Source organism: Camelus bactrianus, chromosome 15 (genome assembly GCF_048773025.1).
Source record: "Camelus bactrianus isolate YW-2024 breed Bactrian camel chromosome 15, ASM4877302v1, whole genome shotgun sequence".
NCBI classification, from domain to species: domain Eukaryota; kingdom Metazoa; phylum Chordata; class Mammalia; order Artiodactyla; family Camelidae; genus Camelus; species Camelus bactrianus.
The window spans coordinates 52,585,465-52,605,746 of record NC_133553.1 but is presented as its reverse complement, the minus strand read 5'-3'; the positions used below and the strand labels follow the sequence as shown (position 1 = coordinate 52,605,746).

At 47.5% G+C, this 20,282-nt stretch overlaps 1 protein-coding gene across 6 annotated transcripts in view; it reads right to left on the bottom strand.

Moving 5' to 3' along the window:
* Positions 1 to 20,282, bottom strand: part of SPTBN1 (spectrin beta, non-erythrocytic 1) — a 184,551-nt gene that overhangs the window by 36,465 nt on the left and 127,804 nt on the right. For all 6 annotated transcript variants that reach the window (XM_074341141.1, XM_074341142.1, XM_074341137.1 and 3 more), the window contains 13 exons: positions 19,418 to 19,591; positions 15,611 to 15,702; positions 14,284 to 14,364; positions 13,794 to 13,909; positions 10,447 to 10,559; positions 9,480 to 9,667; positions 8,322 to 8,439; positions 7,155 to 7,313; positions 6,186 to 6,488; positions 3,964 to 4,117; positions 2,418 to 3,288; positions 2,178 to 2,315; positions 611 to 1,367 (listed from right to left, as the gene is read on the bottom strand). In XM_074341141.1, coding sequence (XP_074197242.1) covers positions 611 to 1,367; positions 2,178 to 2,315; positions 2,418 to 3,288; positions 3,964 to 4,117; positions 6,186 to 6,488; positions 7,155 to 7,313; positions 8,322 to 8,439; positions 9,480 to 9,667; positions 10,447 to 10,559; positions 13,794 to 13,909; positions 14,284 to 14,364; positions 15,611 to 15,702; positions 19,418 to 19,591 — 3,264 coding nt within the window. The remainder of the gene's footprint in view (positions 1 to 610; positions 1,368 to 2,177; positions 2,316 to 2,417; positions 3,289 to 3,963; positions 4,118 to 6,185; positions 6,489 to 7,154; positions 7,314 to 8,321; positions 8,440 to 9,479; positions 9,668 to 10,446; positions 10,560 to 13,793; positions 13,910 to 14,283; positions 14,365 to 15,610; positions 15,703 to 19,417; positions 19,592 to 20,282) is intronic.

The window sequence follows — 20,282 nt, the reverse complement described above, 5'->3', positions numbered from 1 at the left end:
CTGTAAGTGGTTAAATGCTCTAAACTTCTTCCCAAAGTGAGTGAGGGAAGTAAACAAAGGTTTGTGCATCAGCCACAAGAGTTCACTCATGGGCTCATAAGGCAATAGCAACAGGCCCTTCAAACTCCATCTTTTAAGAGAGATTAACCATCAGGATGTTGGTGGTCAACCTCAGCTCTTTTTCTCTCTCTGATCTCTGCCTTGTGTCATTGTCATCAGGAGAAGTCCCTGAGCATGGAAGACAGCCATTCAGGGGGTAAAAAACAAACAAAAAAACCCCCCAAAAAACACCTCACTGTACGTTTTAGAGGAGATGAATAATGTAACAGAACATTACCAATTGCATGAGCCACTACGTGGACATACTGTGAACTGAAGAGGTCCTCGACAACAGAACTGTACTTCGCAAGGTAAGAAAGCCCCTGCAGGAACCTTCAGCTCCTGACCCCTACACTGTCACTGGTTTCAGTGCCTTAGAAGGCAGGAGAAACTAATGTCTCTCAGTTACTCTTCTGATTGCACATGGTGAAGTTTAAACTGGCGGCCCCGTTGGCAACATTTCCGAAGGCAGGGAGGCTGCTCCCACAGGGAGGTGGCGGGGATGCTTTACCTGGTTGTTAAGAAAGGCTTCAGCCTGCTTCGTGTCCCGCAGGAACTGCTGGTAGGCGTGGGACTGGGAGAGGAGGTTCTGCCTGTTCTCCCACATCTTGTGAAGCTCGTTCCAGCCGGTGTCCAGCGCCTGCAGCCGCTGCCGCAGGAACATGTACTGGGCGTCGGTCTGGCCCTGGGTGACCATCTCACCCATGTCCCTCATCTTCTGGTAGTCCTCCTCGTAGTTGTCGATCTCGTTTTTGATGTTTTCGTGCTGCGTCAGGAGCTTCTCGGCCTCAGTCAGGGTGTTGGGCATGTCCTCCGAGGCAATGGCCGTCTGGGTCCTGGAGAGCCAGGACTGGAAGTCGTCCAGGTCCCGCAGGAACTGCTGCAGCTTGCTGGCCTCGCCCAGGGAGGCCTCGCGGTTCTTCAGCGTGGTCTTCATCTCTTCCCACACGTCGCTGATCTCGGCCAGCCGAGACAGGATGGCTTGGGCCTGGTCGGGGTGCTCGGATTCCAGCTTCTCGGCCTCCTTCTGCAGGTCGCTCAGCTTCGCCTCGATGGCCACCAGGTCCCGCTCCATGCCAGTCAGCTTGCGCTGCAGGGCCATGACACCAGCCAGGTCGTTGCCCAGGTCCTGAGTGGATTCGATAACTTTGGTCTTCTCCCGAATCCAGGATTTGGTTTCGTTGCACTCAAGATGGTAGTTCTGGATGCTCAGGGCAGACAGGAGAGCATCCTTCTTCCGGTCCACCAGCTCCCTGAACTGACTCCACCTGTGGGTGCAGGGGCGGCAGAGAGAGCAGTGTGAGAGAGGCCAGAAGTTCAGAGCCAGACACTGACATTAACAGTGATGGTCAAAGCTGCAATTTTCTCCCCTCCATCTCAACTTTGACTACGTGTCTTTGGAAAATCATCTCCCTCAATGAATGGACACCAAATATCATCACCGAAACTGCTCAGGGACACAATATAATCTGGAAAAGTCTGACACAAAGAGGGACTTGTAAAAGAGCTGCAAAGTGAGCAGTGATAACACATCTTTCCCCCAAAGGGTCCCCTAACTCATTTACATGCATATTTTACTTATCCCTGAGCTGCACCCTGTGAACATACTCCACACCCAAAGGCTGACTGTCACCTTCAGAACCCAGGCCAGCTTGCCACCACGACCTACTCAAATGTGTTTATTCAACAGAAAGATAAGGCCAGGACAAAGGTCTATGTTGATAATCAGGACTTTCATTGGCCAATTACCTCTCTAACAGGCTAAAACCCTGGCCCAGAAATTATTTTAAAAGGGATAGCACAGGTGCCACGCTGATGCTGTGATCCACCAGGGGTCTCACCCAGGCCCTTGCATCCCACGTGGTGAGGGGCTGCCCCAACAATGTCACCCCAGAGGCACTTCTTGTAAAACCAGGGTCCATCAAAAGGCAGATGCCAATGCCATGACATCAGCGCCACGATGCCAGTGACCCTGGGCAGGAAATTCCTGACTGTGAAGCTCAGCAAGTGACATCACCACCCCACCCCTAGCCAGCTGGGTGCACAGGGAGCCGGCATGCCTCTGGCCTCCTGCTCACCTCGTGTTGAGCTTGTCCTGCTGGGCCTTGATCTCCTTCTCGCTCGGGTGGCCACTGTGCATCAGCTGCCGTGCGATCTGGTTCACCACCGCGACCCGGGAAGCCTGGTTGTTCATTTCTGGTTCCAGGCTCTCGAATCTGCAAAGGCAATTCGACAGGGCGGTCACCTCCTCAGTTGCCAGTGGTCACGAGGGGTGGACAGGCCAGCTCCCTGCAGCGTCCCTGTCGCACCCCGCTCACCTGTGCTGGATGACCTCCAGGTCCTCCAGCTTCTCTGGGATCTGCATGTTGTTGAGCCACTGCTCCTTCTCATCGATCCAGAGCTCACAGGCGTCGGCCTCGCTGAACATCTTGTACAGGGCCAGGGTGTCCTGCAGCGCCTGCTTCCTCAGCCGTGTCAGCTCGGCCACCTCCTTGTAGCGTTCCTCGATGCCTGCCAGACGGCCCTGCACATCGGGAGACTCAGCGTGCTCCTGGGGGAGGGCGCCGGCCTGCTCGTGCAGTGAGTCGATGGTAGGCCGGTAGTTGGTGATCTCCTCAGCCACATCCTTGTGCTTCTTGACCAGAGACTGGGTGGAGTATTCATCGTGGCCCACGTCGTTGCTGGAGACGATCTTGAGGATGTCCAGCATCCAGGCGTCGATGTCATCGGCGTCCGCCTGGAACTGGTGCAGCAGCGAGGCCTCCTCCAGGCGCTTCTTGCGGATGGCCGAGAGCTGCTCCAGGTGGGCCCACTGCTCCCGGATGTAGGCGATCCGCTCCCGGATCTTCTCCGACCCGAAGTGCTCCTCAGCAATCATGTCTTCGCCCTCCTTGATGGCCTGCTCGAAGTGGCCGCTGCGGCCGCTCATCTCGTCCTCGAACGCCCGGTGCTTGCTGAGCAGGCGCACGACGCTGGTGAGGTCCTTGCCATAGTCGTCGGAGGACAGGATCTTCTCCTTCTCCCGGATCCAGCCTTCCTCCTCCGCCATCTCCCAGAAGAACTTCCACAGGCGACGGGACTCCTCCAGGCGGGCCCGGCGCTCGGCCGCTAGCTGGCAAAGCTCTTGGTAACAGAACTCCATGTGGGCCACGCGGTCTCGGATCACCTGGGGGTCGCAGGGCTTGTAACCTGTTTAACGCCAAGGCAGGCACATGGGTGATGGTGTTCAGCCCAGGCTCCTGCACGTCTGCAGGCAGTAATCTACACCCCCCCGCTCTTCCTACTAGATTACCAGTTCACTCTAAGTGCAGGGCCACGCTATGGGGTAACGGAGCACCTTCTAGGATTGTGTTTGGAAGAGGAGGGAGGGGTAATGGTAGGTGGTTTTTGTTGTTGTTGTTTTGCCTCAAATATTATTATTTTTTTGGATCACTTAGGAACCAAAAAAACTCACAAACTGTAAGAAAGAAGACAGCTGCGTTTAACTGTTTCTAAAATAGGACAAAACCAAATCCTTTAAAACATCCTTTAAACAAAGATACGTACAACCAGAGGTATGAAAACCATGAGATGTCTGAGCAACCACACTGGTTGTGGGTGAGCATAGGGTGTGGTCTGGCCAGTTTCACTCCCCAAAACCAAGCCACTCAAACCCAAGCAGCATTCGAGTATTTAAGGTAAAGACAGATTCATTTCAGAAAAGCAAGATAGAGTAAAATCATTCAGAAGACCACCCTACTGCATCTCATTATACCCAGGACATGGCCCTCTGGGAACCCACAGTCTCTTCAAAGGCCCCATCTACTTCTCTCAAACAGATCTCTGGTGATGAGGCTGTTAATATCTCAAACAGTCCATCCTTACCTTCCCCATCTGTTGCAAACTTCTGGGCAGAGGCATTGACACCTCTCACCCGTTCTGCCTGGATGCCAATGTCCGCTTCAACCAGGGCGTGCTTCTGTAACAGGTCTTCCACGCCGAGCAAGTGTTTGCCGTAGTCTTGAGACAGTAATAGCACCTGCACACAAGAGGCAACAGAAAAGGTGCCCATGGATACAACCCTCACTTCAGTGTCTCCTATTCTCTGGATGGGATGGGAGCCAACAACCGACCTGCACCCTCCCTCTGGCCAGACAGCCTCCCCGTATTTTTAGGGGAAGGTGATGGAGAGCAAACCAGGGCAAAACAAACCCCAATGCCGGCAGCAGGAGAGACATAATAAACTAATGATTGTCTACCTTGGAATAAGCAAGACAAACCTATACTAAAAAGTACAAAACGGGGGGAAAAAAAAGGAAGGGGGAACCAGTAAGAAATATAAACTGAGTCTCCAAGAAGAAACTGCTACAGTAACAGCTGTTCCAGAAGATAAGCTATACAAAACAGTAACAGACTCATAGACATAAAACACAAACTTGCAGTTGCCTAGGGGGCGGGGGGTGGGAAGGGACAGACTGGGATTTCAAAATGTGGAATAGATAAACAAGATTATACTGTATAGCACAGGGACATATATTTAAGATTTTGTGGTAGCTCACAGCAAAAAAAAAATGTGACAATGAATATATGTATGTTTATGTATAACTGAAAACTTGTGCTCTACACTGGAATTTGACACAACATTGTAAAATGACTATAACTCAATTTAAAAAAAAAGAGAAGATAAGATAAAGGTAATAGAGCTGTTTCATGTCAAAGTTTAAACAAATCTCAAAGAAGTTGCTGACACCTTAACTGGACGCGCTCCTCACCTGAGAGCTCATTGGTATGCCTCTGCAAAACTTACATAGTCAATGGGAGAAGAAATCTATTTGAAAAGCTTATAAACCACATCTCTAACCAAGTAAGAACAGGGTCAGGTGACTGTCATGTTTAGGGAGTCCTGAGCAACACCTTTGGTGGAAGTTTGAACTCACTAACATTTTCTTTTATTTCTTCCATCGGCCCAGTTTGGAGGTCTCATCATACATCTTCTCCAGATGGAATTTCTACTTTATTTTTATTTCTGAGGAATCTCTGGCCCAATCTGAATTATAAAGTGCATCGTGATTTCTAAAATGAAAAGCAGCTCTCTACTAGATTTTATGAAAATTTCTATTTTAAGAGATCAAGATAGACCATATATGAGAACATCATAAATCTGGGACAATAAGAGGGAAAACTGATGGTATCAGGTGACCTTCCACCTCTGTCTCCTGCCAGGAATGGTTCAAGAGGTAAGCCAAAGACCACGGCTTACATCCCAGGAAGGAAATCTGTTGCATGAGGTCAAGCTTGGGAACATGGTGTGCTGAGATAAAGAAGGCTTCAGGGTGCGGCCTGCAAACTGCCCTGTTCTGTCCTGGCTGCGAGGTTTCCAGCAGGGGAACTGCTGGACACGGGTGAGCTTTCATCAGAGGCCTGCATCAGAGGACGTGGACAGGCTCAGGACTATGGCACCATGCAAGTCTCTTCCTGCAGGGGCTGGAGAAAGCTGGGAACTCTGCGCTCAGAGCTGTCAGGAATGGAATGCACACACCAGCCCCATCCTGTGACGTGTGCACACAGCTCACACTTACTCCTCGCTGTAACCAGATGAGGCAGACAGTAGGTACATGCTCCACGTACAGGTGAGGGAGGGAGGCTCACAGAGATTTGGAACCTGGCTGCCTGGTTCCCGGGCTGCGTTCTGTCCAAACTGCCTGCTACTCTTCCATTTCCCCACACCACTTGCCTGGACCCCTCCCCAAAGCAGAGCCACTCACCCAGATCAGTGAGATGGGAAACTAGCTCAACTCTGAAGAATTAAAACCACAGGAAAACCACAATTTGATTGATTTTCCCAGCATGAATTATATCTAAATTAGATCTGCATCACAGCAGCAGACCTCCAGCTATGGAGCTGGTCGTCGTTACAACTTCTTCACGCTTCACATCTCATTTACCTCGTGAGCTAACAACCTTCCTGGCGGGGGACGTGGGTCTTCTCTGGCTGTCAGTGGCAGTTAGACCAGGGGCGCAGATGAATGTTGGGGGGTTAGTGGGTGGGTCCCAGAAAAGAGAGGCCTGACTGGATTAGCTCTGGCCTCCACTCGGCCCAGCTTTACCTTCATTTCATCCATCCAGTCCATGATGTAGAGCATTTCCTGGAATATTTTCTGCAGCCCCAGGTTCATCTCGAGACGCTGCCTGCGGGCCCGGAGCAGCTCCAGCAGGTACTCCCAGAGCCGGATGACGTTGTCCTTCCTTGCTGTGATGCGCTTGATATCGTGGTAGTTCTCCGCCTCCAGCTCCCTGGCCACGGCCACCACGGCCTGCACGCGCTCCTCATACGCGGCAATGTCCGTCTCTATGGCCTCATGCTTTTTCGTGGCGGCCTCGACTGCGGGAAGGTCAAATCCAAAGTTGTCCTAAGAGAAAAGGGAATGAAAAGAAGTACAAATTCAGAAGCCATTCAACTGGAACAAAGAAACAGAGAATGGAAGTGGAGCCCCGAGCACACCCCTTAATCTTTGGTAGTCCCAAAGCCAAACATCAACCTCCGAGTCCCAGCTCCCACTGGTCTCTGCCTTCCCTGGGGCCTGAGGACTGTGCCTGAGCTCAGATGTCATCCCCAAAGCAAACCAGCAACTTCTCACTTTGCAGAAGGGCATGGTTCGTATGTAGCATCTGACTTATGAGACAGGAGGAGGTGATGGCTATGTTAAGCCAAACAGGAAAGAAGTCATTTATTTATTTCATGACCAGTCTACCTGCCTTCAAGGGGTAAGCTGGCCAAAGACTTGGGGAAAGAGGGAAATGCTTAAAAGCTACAGAAATGTGAATGTTTTACACACACTCACTGGCTCTAAACAAACTCTGTTTAAGCTACTTCCAGATCTATGAAACATTAGCTAAATAGAAGAGAAAGTATATTGGAAATTATAAACATCCTCTTCATGAGAAGTGGTGAGATGGCTTAACAGCTGCTTCAGAACACTGGGTGTTAACTAACAGCTGCCCTAAGGCCCCTGGGTACGGTCTAGGTTCTAGGCCACCCAGGCAGCAATTTCTCGAATGCTGTTCTAGAGTAGGACCTGAGACACCAGACGCTGGTTCTCGCTCAGCCAGGTCTCTCTCATAGCTGCCTTGCGGTCGAATCTGCGGGCGAGCTGTTCCAGTTTCTCCTGTCTAATGAGCTCGTTCCGCAGGGCCAGTTCTCGCTCGTGCTCCGCTTTTTCCAGTCTTTCCCAGGCCTGTGGAAGTGAAAGAGAACAGTTTCCTGCAGTGTTCAAGGAACCGTCCTTGGCTGCGGTTAACAGCCAGTGCTTCTCAGAACTACCCGAGAACTTAAAAGGGAAATCTCATTTCCATCCTCAGTGACTCAAGCCTTGGGAAAAAACTCCCTTTTCTCTCAGTTGAGTCCCATGGGAACACTCTCCCCAATCTAAATCTAAAGATTCTGTGTTGCATCTGGGAAACAAAATGGTGTGCATATGGAGCAATGTAACTAAGTTACAAATCTCTTACTTTAATTGTGAGGAAACAAAGTATTTTCAATGGTTCTGAGCATAAAAAAAAGATAAATAATCTTTCCGAAGAAATCATATTATGAATCTCTCATCTACATCACCCTGAGTCACTTGTTTTTAATTCAGGAGTATTTTTTTCAAAATTCTCATCAACAAATAAATTCATTCCTATGAAATATATCTTACTTCGTATTAAAAAATTTCCACTGAAAAGAATCTAAATGTGAACAACTGACCACAGTTTTAGATTTTTTAAATTTCTACTTGGGAATAATGCTCACTGTGAAATTTTATAATTGCAGACATAATAAGCATGGTAACAAAAAATTTTTGACAGCTTCTTTAATGGAAGGAGCCCAAATCCTAAACCCCAATCTCTAGGGAGATTCCAGATACATGAAGTAAGACTTTGAGTTCTCCCATCTTCAATTTAAAGATGTTTTGAGTCAAATGCCTCAGACAGATGAGAGGTAAATTGATTGTGTACCTGAGTAACAAGATAAACAGGCTGAACCAAGACAGGTTTGATAAAATCTAACATCCCCCACCAAACCTCTGACAGGCTGGTCCACCGCAAGCACTCCCCCGACCCTCCACATTGCCTGAGCAACAGGTGCCACTTATCAATGTGGCAGGACAGGAAGGAGCCTTTCAAAATCACTTAGCAGTCAAGACCCAGTGAAAGAACCTGAAAGTCTGGCCCTCCCGGGACACCAGACGGATCCATTTTACCTTGTTAATATCAGAGATGAGCTTCCCCTCCCGGGGCATGTAGACCTTCTGGTTATTGGCCCTCATCTTGCTCTGAATAGTGAAAAGCAGGACTTCCAAGTTCCCCTTCTCAGTAAATCTAAGCAGAGAAAACCAGCCATTAAGATTATCTACTCTATTTTGTTCCTTCAAAGGGGAAAAATTCATTTGCTTCTGGAGGAAAAAAAAACTTTATGCAGCCACACCGTTTTAAAAGTCATTTATCTCTGGTTTGATTTATGTGGAACGCATGTTAGAGAAACCGCAGTGGGCTAGTTTTGGGGCATTGCTGACCTCAAAATGGGGCCAACTGTGGGATTTTCCTGTGGCTGTTTGCTGTGACTGAGATTTATATTTTGGGGTACAGAATACTATTCTTCTGTTAACCAACTCCATCAAGACTTAGACCCCAAGCCCTGGATGGTGAACTTGTTTCATTCAGAGAGCACAGCTGAATGCATTCAACAAAGATCAGTTTAAACTACTACCCGCTGTCACTGTCAATGGGTTGCAGGGACCTCAGCCAGGAATTCACAACTAAGTGGAGCTTTCAGGAAAAGGAGGAATGACTTTTGCTACAATAAGCAAGAGATAAGGCCCACAATCCTTACTGGACAATTATGCATTTTAAAGATATGTGAAAAATCAAACTTTTGAGGGTAGTAAAACCCGATCCGAACTGCTAAGAAACTACTGTCTTTATTCATACATTGTGAATATTAACAATTTGCTACAGATATGTCGGTGGGCTTGATTATGAGTTACTGCCTCAGACTCACCTGGAATCTTACAGTACACAACATAACATGCATCCCGCTACTTCTCTAAAATCCAAAAACTATGGAACTCTGAAACACATTAGGCCCAAGAATTCTGGATAAGGAATCGGGGACCTGCACCATTTCTTGGGATTCTCATCTATCCCAGGTATCAGTGGCACATTTCTACTGGAAAGGGCTCACAGAGGGTATGACGTGTAACACAACTCAGCAACAGAGGCTCAGGTGAAAAGGAGCAGGACAGGCTGCTGCTGAGAAGCATTCACTGAGAGAGGAGACCACACAAGTCAGAAAACGGGTCTGTGGCTGCCATGATCTCTCTTCCCACGTTAAGGGTAACATGTTCCAATCTGCATCTTACTTGGGTGGTTTCTCCACAGTGCGGTATGTGTTGAATGCCTGAAGCTGTTGCTGAACCCCAACCAGCGAGTTGGCAAATTTGCGATTGTTCAAAATAATGATGGTTTGTTCAATCCATTCCAGAAGGTCGGAGGCAAGGGATTCATACTTTTCAATCATTTTTTCTGTTTCAATAGCATTGTCAAGCACCTGCAGACAAGAGTTAGAACAATGGAAAAGCAAGATCGTATTGTTACTTAGAGGGAAACATGACTGCAGCCCTATAGGAAGCACACACACACTTAATGACTGGCTTTGAACGGGTCTAGGAGGCTTTGGCACAAGCACTTTTAAACTCCAGGAACCATTTGCTAAAGGCACTCAGATTGTGGATATTACTTGTGAGCAATGACATCTTAACTCAACTGCAACTGGTTTCGTAACCTCCCAACCCCCAGGCAAAGGGTTTAAGATCCTGAATGACTCCTGATGCCTAAACTCCAAAATTCCTAGAGACACAAAAAGGGCTCTATTTTGCTAGGTCCTGTCCTGTGAATCCCTGTGACGTTTCCTTTCTATTGCGCTGGGGAGACAATGTCATCTGGTCTGATGTGTTTTGAAATAATACATGGCAGGGGCAGGAAGATCAGCCAAACGAAAAATACTGAGGCCTTTCCAAGTGGGGTAAGTGGGATTTTCACTCCCATGACGTCAGGCAACTCAGATTCTCAATACTCAATTTTCTGGCAAAGCTGAGGGGAGGGATGTTTCTGGGTCTGAGATTCCCCCTGAAAGCCCTTCCTAAATATTTAGCCACCACTCCTACTTCCTGTTGCTCTTTGGGATGGAGTGGCTTCTGCCCACTTCCCTGCCGTGTGACGAGTCCACCACGATCTCCTAACAGCTGAGTGCCTGAGTGCGTGGCGGCAGCACATTAAGACATGGCCCTTGATTATGTCCCACGACTTACAGAACTAGTGCGAGCTCACCTTTCCAATTCGTTTTCCTTCAACAGCCAAGGCCTTCATCTTGGAGAAGTAGTGGTAGTAGGTCACCACGTAAGTGATAATGGACTTCTCATCGGGGTGGTCCACACTGATATCTGTAACCCAGAGAAGCCTCTGTTCAGTGCTCTGCTCAGGGTGCCGCCGCCCAGGCAGCAGGAACAACCCAGGACAGCTGCTCAACACTGAACAGGCTCATGCTTTTGTTTTTTGCACTTGAGAGTTCTGCCATCAGTGTGTTAATTGTACAGCTAACTAACTAATGAGGGTGAGACCCTCTCACTGGCTCTTTTACCACACAAATACTCAAAATGCCTTCTACTGCAATAAGGACACAAAAGTCTTAATAGACACAATTCTTTCTCTAGAGGATCCCAGGCCACCAAGATGACAAAATATATGTAAAACTACTATACAGAAATGAAGAACATAGTAAGAATTCACTCAGCATTCTTAGCAATGTGGTTACTACTCAGATACACCAGGTCCACCTCCCTACCTCCCCCATCTACCAAGCTGGTCTGTGCTTCAGTTCTAACTTTTTTCCCTAGTCACTAAGTCTACAGACATTGTTGTCTCCTTGTTACCCATGTCCAGTTAGTCACTAAGTCTGAAAACGAATGACGAAATCATGGTCACTCATGGGGCTGACTCTCATGGTCACACAACCAGGCCTGACACAATGGCTTCCTCACTGGATCTCCCTGTTACTCAATTCACTTTACACACTGTCCCTAGCTGATCTTCCAGAAACACAGCTGTGAACACACCTCCTCCTAGACTGAGTTACTCAAAAGTGCCCTGCAGTCTGAAAAATAAAGTTTAAGCCCCCAAGTTCTCCATGAATTGCTGTAACTTTCCTTCCTTCCATCCAGCTTCAAATATTTACAGGCTTCCTTAAAGTGCCAGAATTCCGTTTCAGGCATTCTACTAGTTCTTCTAAGACACCTTAGATCTGAACCAAACGGGACTATTCATCACTTCCCCCTACACACCACCATCCTCCCACCACCACAACTCCCAAAATTCCCTCTCCTCACTGACAAACACCCTTTGCCTGAAAAGGCTTTCCCCACCCCATCACCGTCTTCCTATCCTTCCAGGTCCAGCTTAGAGGCTACCACTCCTCAGGGCCATTTCTGACCCCTACAGCTGGAGGAACTCTCTCCTCTGGTTCCATAAGGGCTCTGTTTACATGGACACAGAGTTTGCCTTCTGCCAGGAACTATGATTACTTATGCACATTTCACTAGCCTCACAAGACTAAGTCCCCAAGGTAGGAACACAGTCTTGGGGAGCCCTTTGCCACCCTACCTCCCAACCTCTTAAGGGTGCTGTCTATGCAGAGAGGGTGGCCAATGAATGTTTATCGAGGAAGGGAGCAAAAGAACGAAGGTGGCAAGGCTTCCAGGTACGGCAATGTTCAGGGAGGTGCTCAGCTCGGAACAGACTGAGGAGAGAAGCCACAGATGGTTCATAATCAAAAGATTGGGCTCTTTTAAAATGTGCGTTCACATGTGTACCTCACTTCTGGCAGCCTGTGTGAGGCAGGGTTGTTTCTCTTAAAGATGAGACCACCAGGGTGCAGGGCAGGAAAGGTCCCTGCTCAGGGTCACCGAGGCAGCTGGTGGCAGTGGGGGCCACAGCTACTGTTCCCACCCCAGGGCTGCTGAGGCGGACTCCTGTGTCTGCCCGGTCCCATCAAAGTGGGCCCTTCGTAGAGAGAACTGGAGGGAGGCTAGGGGAAAATGACGGCCCTGTACGCAATTTAATAAACACAAAATGTTGACATAACCGGCAACGAGCAAGCAGGCAAAACCTTCCCCTCAACCCCTTTTTAACTTGTTTACAACTGTAATTTAATTGATGATCTCTGGGGCACCGGACAGCTAATAATAGCAGAGGACAACTAATAATCAAGATCAAACCCACAGAGTAAGTGACATCAACTGCCTTTTTTAGCTCCTTGTCTTCAAGTGATCTGGGAAACATCAACCCCCTTTTCACAGTGAGCAGTCATTAGAAAGATTAACTAACAAGTGAGTTATTTTAAAAATTTTGTCTTGGTGATTAAAAAAAAAGGTTCTTTATCAAAGGTTCTTTCCCAAAGCTAGGATTCAGGAAGGATGCCTGTCCACAGTAAGGCAGGGGTTAAGTACAAAGATTTATCATAGCCCAAGGAATTTTAGTTTTTTGTTTACGTTGAGAAATCATTTAATGGGCTAGAGCAAAGATAATTTTATCTCAGCTTCCTGCAGTGAACATATCAGTGAATCTGATGCACTGGAAAATAGCAAGAAGCCTGCCTGCAGCCTCCTGACCTTGAGCTGCCCTTGGGGAGCTCAACTTCCTGTTCTATATTTATAAGAACTTTAAACTTTCACTCTCTAATATTTGCTCACAGTTGAGAGGTTCTAAAAAGCTCCAGCACTACAAACAAATCCTCTTACATTTTAAAGGTTTCTCTATGTTAGAAAAAGTCTCCACAGGAGCTCACACTAAGACAAAGCCTACAACTGGGATTGTGTTAAGCAAGGGAGCTATGACCTACGGGACGGCCCCACACAGGTCAGCTCTGTGTCACCTGCAGCCAGTCTTTGGGTCCCACTGCAGGGATCTGCAGAGCAGAGAGAGGTGGGCTCCATGCAGAGCCTGGGGTGCTGGCCCCAAGCAGCCAGCCGTGAGGAGGGCTGTGAGTGTTATCTTCTGCTACCCACTTGCTCCTGGTGCACCCTCCTCATCTAAGCTCTTCTTGCTCAGGAGCAGACACCAGTCTCCTAGGGAGGCCCCCGCCCCCATCTCCACAGGAGCCAAACCAGGCTCTTGCCACCATGGGCTGAACGTCAGTCAACAAGCGTGTGGAGAACCTACAGCATTTCCTTTCCTTGAGAACAGAGGCTAAGAGCCTTCAATGACTCCCTACTGCCTGCTGAACCACATCTGAAAATGTTAACCTATCAGGCCCCCGCCTACCTCTCCAGTTGTATTTTCCCTATTACCACTCTAAACACCATCCCCAATGAACTGCTCATCCCCAAACACAGCCTCCTCTTTCCTGGTCCCTCTGCTCACACAAATCCCTCTGCCTAGCACGTCCTCTCCTTGAGAACATGTTTATTAAATCATACTCATCTTGCAAGGCCTTTTAACATGTAATCTTTTACACAAATTCTCAGGTAACTCCCACACCAAAATTAAGCTCCTCTTCCTGAGAGAATCTCCAAAGCATGCTCACTGAACAAATAAAACTGACACAAAGCAGATTTTATACTTAGCCCTCAGCACTAGAGATGCCCAACCAAGGTCCCACCTCCCACCACCCGAGTCCTCACCTTCGGGATCCAACAGCTTTGTGAGGCCGAGGTGCTGCTCTGCCAGGTTGAATGCATTCTGCAGATTGTAGTGTGCATTGGATTTCTTCAGTTTGTCAAAGTCTATCAGGTCAGGCCTATGAGAAACAAAACACAATAAAAACTGTGGCTTGAAAACACATCATGTGACCAACAGGACACAATGACTGCTCCAAAGAATCTCCTTAGCGTAGTCAAAGCCTATAGTACTATGTAATCATCAAACAAGGAAAACCGATTTTTGAATAAACACCTTGAAGTTTATTAAGAGAATCGAAGAGAATGGGCGAACTTGTTGCTTTGTTTTGGGAGAATTCACACATTCTCTCCCATTTTCCTCAAGTGGAAGGCAGGAAATTCCACCGTGGTGCAACATCTAAGGCAACGGACTTGTCAAAAGTCACCCGGATCTGCTACAACTGGAGGTCAACATCCTCCCCCAAAACTGTTAGCGTGACTTCCAAGGACTCACCGGTGTTTGTGTATCAGTGCGTTGAAGGCCATGCCATCCCTCCAGCTAGTGGTGAAATTGTGAATGTTGACGTTGGGGTACCTAACACCGACAAGGCACAAGAGAAAGGCAACGCAATTACCAAATAAAGGTCTGTGCTTTTGCAAAATGCAGTGTTTTTTTTAAAAGTCTGTAAGCAGTGTGAAAACATAAGGCAGTGAATATCAATAAGGACAATCAAGTCCAAGCGAATATTGCCTCAACTTCCACTTGCTGTGAAATAAAAATAAAATACACACCCACGTGGCTTTTCTTCGCTTGGCAATTCAATCTGAGAAAAGATGTGAACTGTGTCCTCGACTGAAAACACCACCCTTACTAAGAAAAAAGCGACCACAACCTAGGTGCCTCTGAGGCCTCCCTGCTTCACTGGCTTTCCTTGCCCCCGAGAGAGGTACCACAACCCTGAAGTCACCAAGACCCAAGTTCACCCAGCACTTCGGGAGAGGAAATGGCTGGGATGACCCGTTCGAACACCCAGCTTTCTTTCTTCCCCATATCACTGAGCTGGATGGGGTTTTGTAAATCAAGTAGCTCCCCAAAAGACCTCCCTATGTTTGAAACTTACCCCTCCCTTATCAATCAGCTACTCTGCACAACACTGACTGAATAATTTTCTATCTGTGGTTGATTAAAAGTTCATTCCTAACTTGATCCTCTTATTAAGCCTGACAACTCTTTATTTTCCATAGTTATCACTGACTGATCCTATTCCCTATAGTTACATCTATCCTCCAAGAAGTCCTGACAGTACCTTCTAATTACCCTGGTACAAAACCAGTTCTCAATAAGTACCTATGAGCTTGGACAGTTTCAGTGAGCAATAAATAAGACGCAGTCCTCTAAAAAAATCATTTCACTGAAATTTCAATAAAAGACTAAAAGAAAGGGAAACTGAGATAATGTGTAAAGATAACCCTGAAGTTTACTGCACAAAGCTTCCCAAAGTAACAGAAATTAGAGAGACAAGAAAACCCACAACTTTTACAAATGTCATGGACGTGATTCTTAAACATGGTTTCAGGGTTTTAAAATTCAAGATAAACTGCTCTCCAGGGCTTCCCTAATAAACAGAGGGAAACTGAGCAGACGACAGGTCCCCAGTATACATCAGAACTCCTTCTGTTCTGAGAACTAGCTGAAATGTTAGTATATCAACAGCTTTCGAGTTAACAAGATGGCTCATTGGAAGCAGTGAAAAGGATACTAGTCAACGCCTTGTTAAGTGATGACCATGGCAGAACCTGGTCCTGGGAGAAGCAGCCCCAGGCCCCGAGTTCACGCTCACCCAGCTGTCTTCATCTGGCACCACAAGAGCAGAGCGTCCTTGGCAGATTTCTTCTCTTTGTTGTCTTCAGTTTCCACACTGATATCCTGGATCTAAGATTTACAAAGAAATTTTAGATGAATAGATGGGTCAGCTTCCTAACGAAAGCCACAGAAGACCAGGTCTGCGTATACATAAAGAGTAAACTTTAGATCAACACCCAGCCCTGCAGACCGGCTACTCTGAGGGTCAGACGAAAACTGGTCTCTGAAGCCAGGGTTCACCTCTTAGAAACACCAACAGAACTCGGTTTTCTACTCTGCACAGGGAGAAGAGTGAAGACTAGTTATCTGCATGACTTCCCAGAAACAATCAGGGGTCACTTCTACCCCCAGCATAACCCACCTTTCTAACTAAAAGCCAGCATGGTGGTTCACATGGTAGACCTTGAACCTCACTGGACTCCAGAAAAATACTAGGTTTGGTTTTTCATAACCAAAGATTTTTCACACCAGGGAGAGCGAGTCCTTTGTGGATGACGACAGTGTGTGCATCATTTCCTGAAAACGGACCCAAACTCTGAGAGAAAGAGCGCACTTAAATGCTGTTTACGTGGTCTGTGCTGTGTGGTCTGAGTGGATGTACCCCCCACAAGTTCTTACGTTGAGATCCTAACCCCCAAAGGCAATGGCATTAAGAGTTGGGGCCTTTGCCAAGGTGCTTAAGTCATGAGAGTGAAACCATCACAAATGGGATCCTCGCCTTATAAAAGAGGCTCCAGAGAGATCCCCAGCACCTTCCACCCGGCGATGACATGATGAGAAGTCTGCAAGCCACCTGACCATGCTGGTCTCAAACCCACAGCCTCCAGAACTGTGAGAGGCAGATTCTGTTGTCTGTAAGCCACCCAGCCTGTGGTTCTTTGTTAAGCGGCCTGAACGGCCCACGGCAGTCTGCATCCATAAGCTACTCACAGGCTGCTCCTCTTCAACATCACGCAGAGCCTGGTCCACTGGCACCAAAGTCAGGCTTCCTGGTCTGAATCCAGGCTCTCCACTGACTGTGCGTCCTTGGGCCAGCTCCCTGGGGTCCCCTCCGAGGAGTGGCTATCTAACAGGGCTGCTGGGCCCTGGAACTCTTGGGGAGGACACCCGAACAGGTGGGCTCTTTGGATCACAGGCTGCCTACCAGTCACACAATTTTAGACAAATGCTCTAAATCACCTTTTGCCTTTAGTTCCTTGGTTATAATAATAAGATACGGGGTGGGAAGTAGAGGAAACAGTGTTGGCCTAGAAGGCCATCCATCCATCCTCTTTCAGCACTAACCAATTCAAGCTTTCCTGTCCTGGCCCCCATCAAAGGTCTTACCATTTAATCTAGAAACACAACCCAGGATTCTTTTTGAAGAAAGAAATAGGAAGAGGATAAAAATATATAAATGTAAGATTAAAAATCAGAAACTTTCAAGTAGGAGTAACACCTAGAAATTGGAATAATCATACTTCTAAAAAAATTCTCCACTTTTAACTGTAGTAAGTAACTCAAGTCAACTATGAGTTTGTGTAAGCTCCAAACTCCAAAGGGTGAATGTGCAAGAATGATTCTCCCTGGAGGGGTGAGACACGGACTCAACAGGCAAGGCAGTGGAATTTTACACACTAACTCCTTGCCTTTGTATGAAGGGACTGTGCTTCCAGACTTGTTCATTTAGAAACAAAGTCTACCCTTCTGAAATGAACATAGTTCCCTATGTGGACTAGGCAAACTCGAACACTTTCATTCACAGTTTCTCACACCAGCTTTTACTCTCTCTTTCAGGGAAAGAAGCATAAAACCCATCCGTCATCATTGGTATTCAAAGGACACCTGCTACACCCATCAGGGCGAGCTATGTCTTGGAGGCTCTGGGGACACACACACGCTGGAAACATAAGACAAGGCTATACGTTCAGGAGCTGGGGGAAGAGAGATCTTTGTCAACACTTGGGGAAGCTTTATAGGGGAGGCAGAATGTGCACTGGCCCTTGACTGGTGCAGAGTCAATGTGTCTGTGGAGCAGGGGATGATCTGACAAAGCTGCTGGAGGTGGGGGTGAGGAGAGCGTCGTGCCAGACACCAATCCTGCCGGCCATGCAGTAACATCACCGGCCTGTGTTTCTTGCCTCAAAGGAAAGTGAGAAAGTACTTATCAGCATTTACAGGTTCAAGCACAGAAAAAGGCAAGCTGGCAGGAAGCTAATGAGTCAATGACTCAACCCAATTCATGCTGAGAATCCTGGAAAGGGCTGTGTGTGCCAGCTCCCCAGTCCCCATGGGCACCGACCTGCTGTCAAGAGAGGCCACGCTCTGATTACTACAGGCCACAGGCAAGGGAAACAGAACTTTTTACTCTACAGAATGGATATGAGGCTCAAGGAGGGTCCTGCTCATTTCACCTCTGCTGGCCTAAGGCCGAGAGCAATAATTAGTGAATTTAATGGTATTCACTCCATTTTCAAATCTTTCAGGAACTAAATGACATAAGCCTACATAAGCATTCTGTTTGCAAAATAAAGCCGTTGATTGTTGCAATTAACTCCATTAATGATGTCATCTTCAACGGTGGTTCCCACCTCAGACCTACTTAATTAGAAGTGCTGGGGCTGGGAAGGGGAACCTGAATTAGCAGAAAGCTTTCCCAAAGAGGCAGATGATCACTCAAGGCTTAGGAACTACCCATTGGGGGAGTGTCTTTGTTCAGTCCCATCCCTCCACCCACACAGACCACTGAACTACAGCCAGATCCGATCCTGAGGGAAGTGAGAAGGAAAGCGATTGGTTAGAGGTTGAATACAAAGGGAGCTATAATTTGATTTCTGTTTTTGCCCTTTTTGGTGAGATTTTTATTTACCCAGATAAATCAATCAGACTTCATCAAAGGGGCCTAACAGGAAGGAAAGGCACAGAAAACACAGCCACCGAGGAGACAGGACTGCTAGGGCTCTTGTTTATAGAGTAACCTGATGCGACAGTAAGAAGTCTGTCCTGCATTTCAGATTTTAATTGAAAAGCAAGAGCATGAAGCAATATCCTGGAGAAAGAGCCAGTAATCAGGCCGATGGTACTTCAGACAAGGAAGGCTGAGCTCTCTCCTATGGGGTCAGAGGCAGACACAGCAGCCCAGCCTGGCCGTGCGATCCCTGGCAAGGCTCCTCCCTTTCCTCACAAAGTGAAGGAACCGCACAAAATGACCTTGAGAGAGTACTTTCTGGCTTAGAGTATTTCTAGACTTAGAACCTAGTATAACAAACCCATAAAAGCATCATCAATTCAAAAGAGCATAAGGCTTTTGCACATTCCCCCCATTCTCCCTGAAAACTGCTTCCACACATCCAAAGGAGAATGAGAAGGTGAAAACGGAGCCCACACATGTGTCATAATCCTAAACAGCTTCTCCTAAAAAAATATTCTATGATGCATGCCACAATCTGGTGAAGCTCAGATGTTCTAGAGGTAGTGGCTCTGCCACATCCTTATACCCCTGCACCTGGAAGATGAGCAGCAGACACCAGACATTCAGAGTAGGTACCGATGATGTGGTGAGCTGGGACACAACCCAGAAACCACTTTAAAAGAGCCCAGATTTTCAGGAGCTAGCAAGACTGAAGGAGGATATGGTGGCTGCCACATGCCCACAGGGCCGCCAAATGTGATACACAGCGCCGCATGCCTGACTCGGAGATGCCATTTCAACATGGTCTTCCTGTCCCTCTGAGATGGGGAGCCAGATTCACAAGGATGCTCGTAGCTGGGAGGAAGGCAGACGTGCCAGGGCCATGTCCCTTACCTGAAAGCGCAGGATGATGGTCCAGATGAGGCCAAGGGTCAGCCGGTGGTTCCCATCCACGATGTCATGGGAGCCCATGTTCTCAAGATGGACTCTCTGCTCCTTCAGGAACTGAAGGGCCTTGTCCACATTTTCCAGACAGTGGATGCGCATTCGTCCCTTGGTAGGTTTAGGCTAGAAACGAATGAGCAAAGGTAGAAACAGGTCATCTGGCAGGGCAGAGACAGGCTCAGAGCTGCTGCCCAGAGCTCACACGTGCCCGTTCATGCAGCACTCTCCCGCCCCCACAAAACAGCAAAACCCTGTGCTTCTTCAGTCCGAGGACAGTATTTATCTAACAGCCTTGGGAGAGAGAAGTTTACTTAGGGGGCGACAACCGATCACTCTTTGGAGGTTTGTTTAGTTGTAGAAGCTACACAATTTATAACGAGTACAGAAGCTGGAAGTTTAGAGAAAAAGGAACCCAATTTTTATAAAGAATTTCAGAAGCTACTGTGGCCATCCACATAATTTTTTGCAGATGCATGGCAAAACACAGAGGAGTTTCTGGCTCCTTTAAACGTGAAAATAGGTTTGCCACCGACTGGTTTGTGTCGTTTCCTAAAGTTGGCTCAAAATGAAAAGGGGGACACACCGCCAAACCAGAAGCATTCCGAGTGGGGTTTTCGTGAGGAAGATGGGGAGGGGGCTGAGTAAAAGGGTGTGACTTACTGAACAGAAAGGATACAGGAAAAAAAATATGAGGGTAGTCTACTTTCAATATCCCAAATGTCTGTTCCTTTTATTCAGTTATGTTGAAATCCAAAAAAGGCCCTTTGAAGGTGAACATTTTAAATAAACAAAGCAAACGATAAAGAGATATATA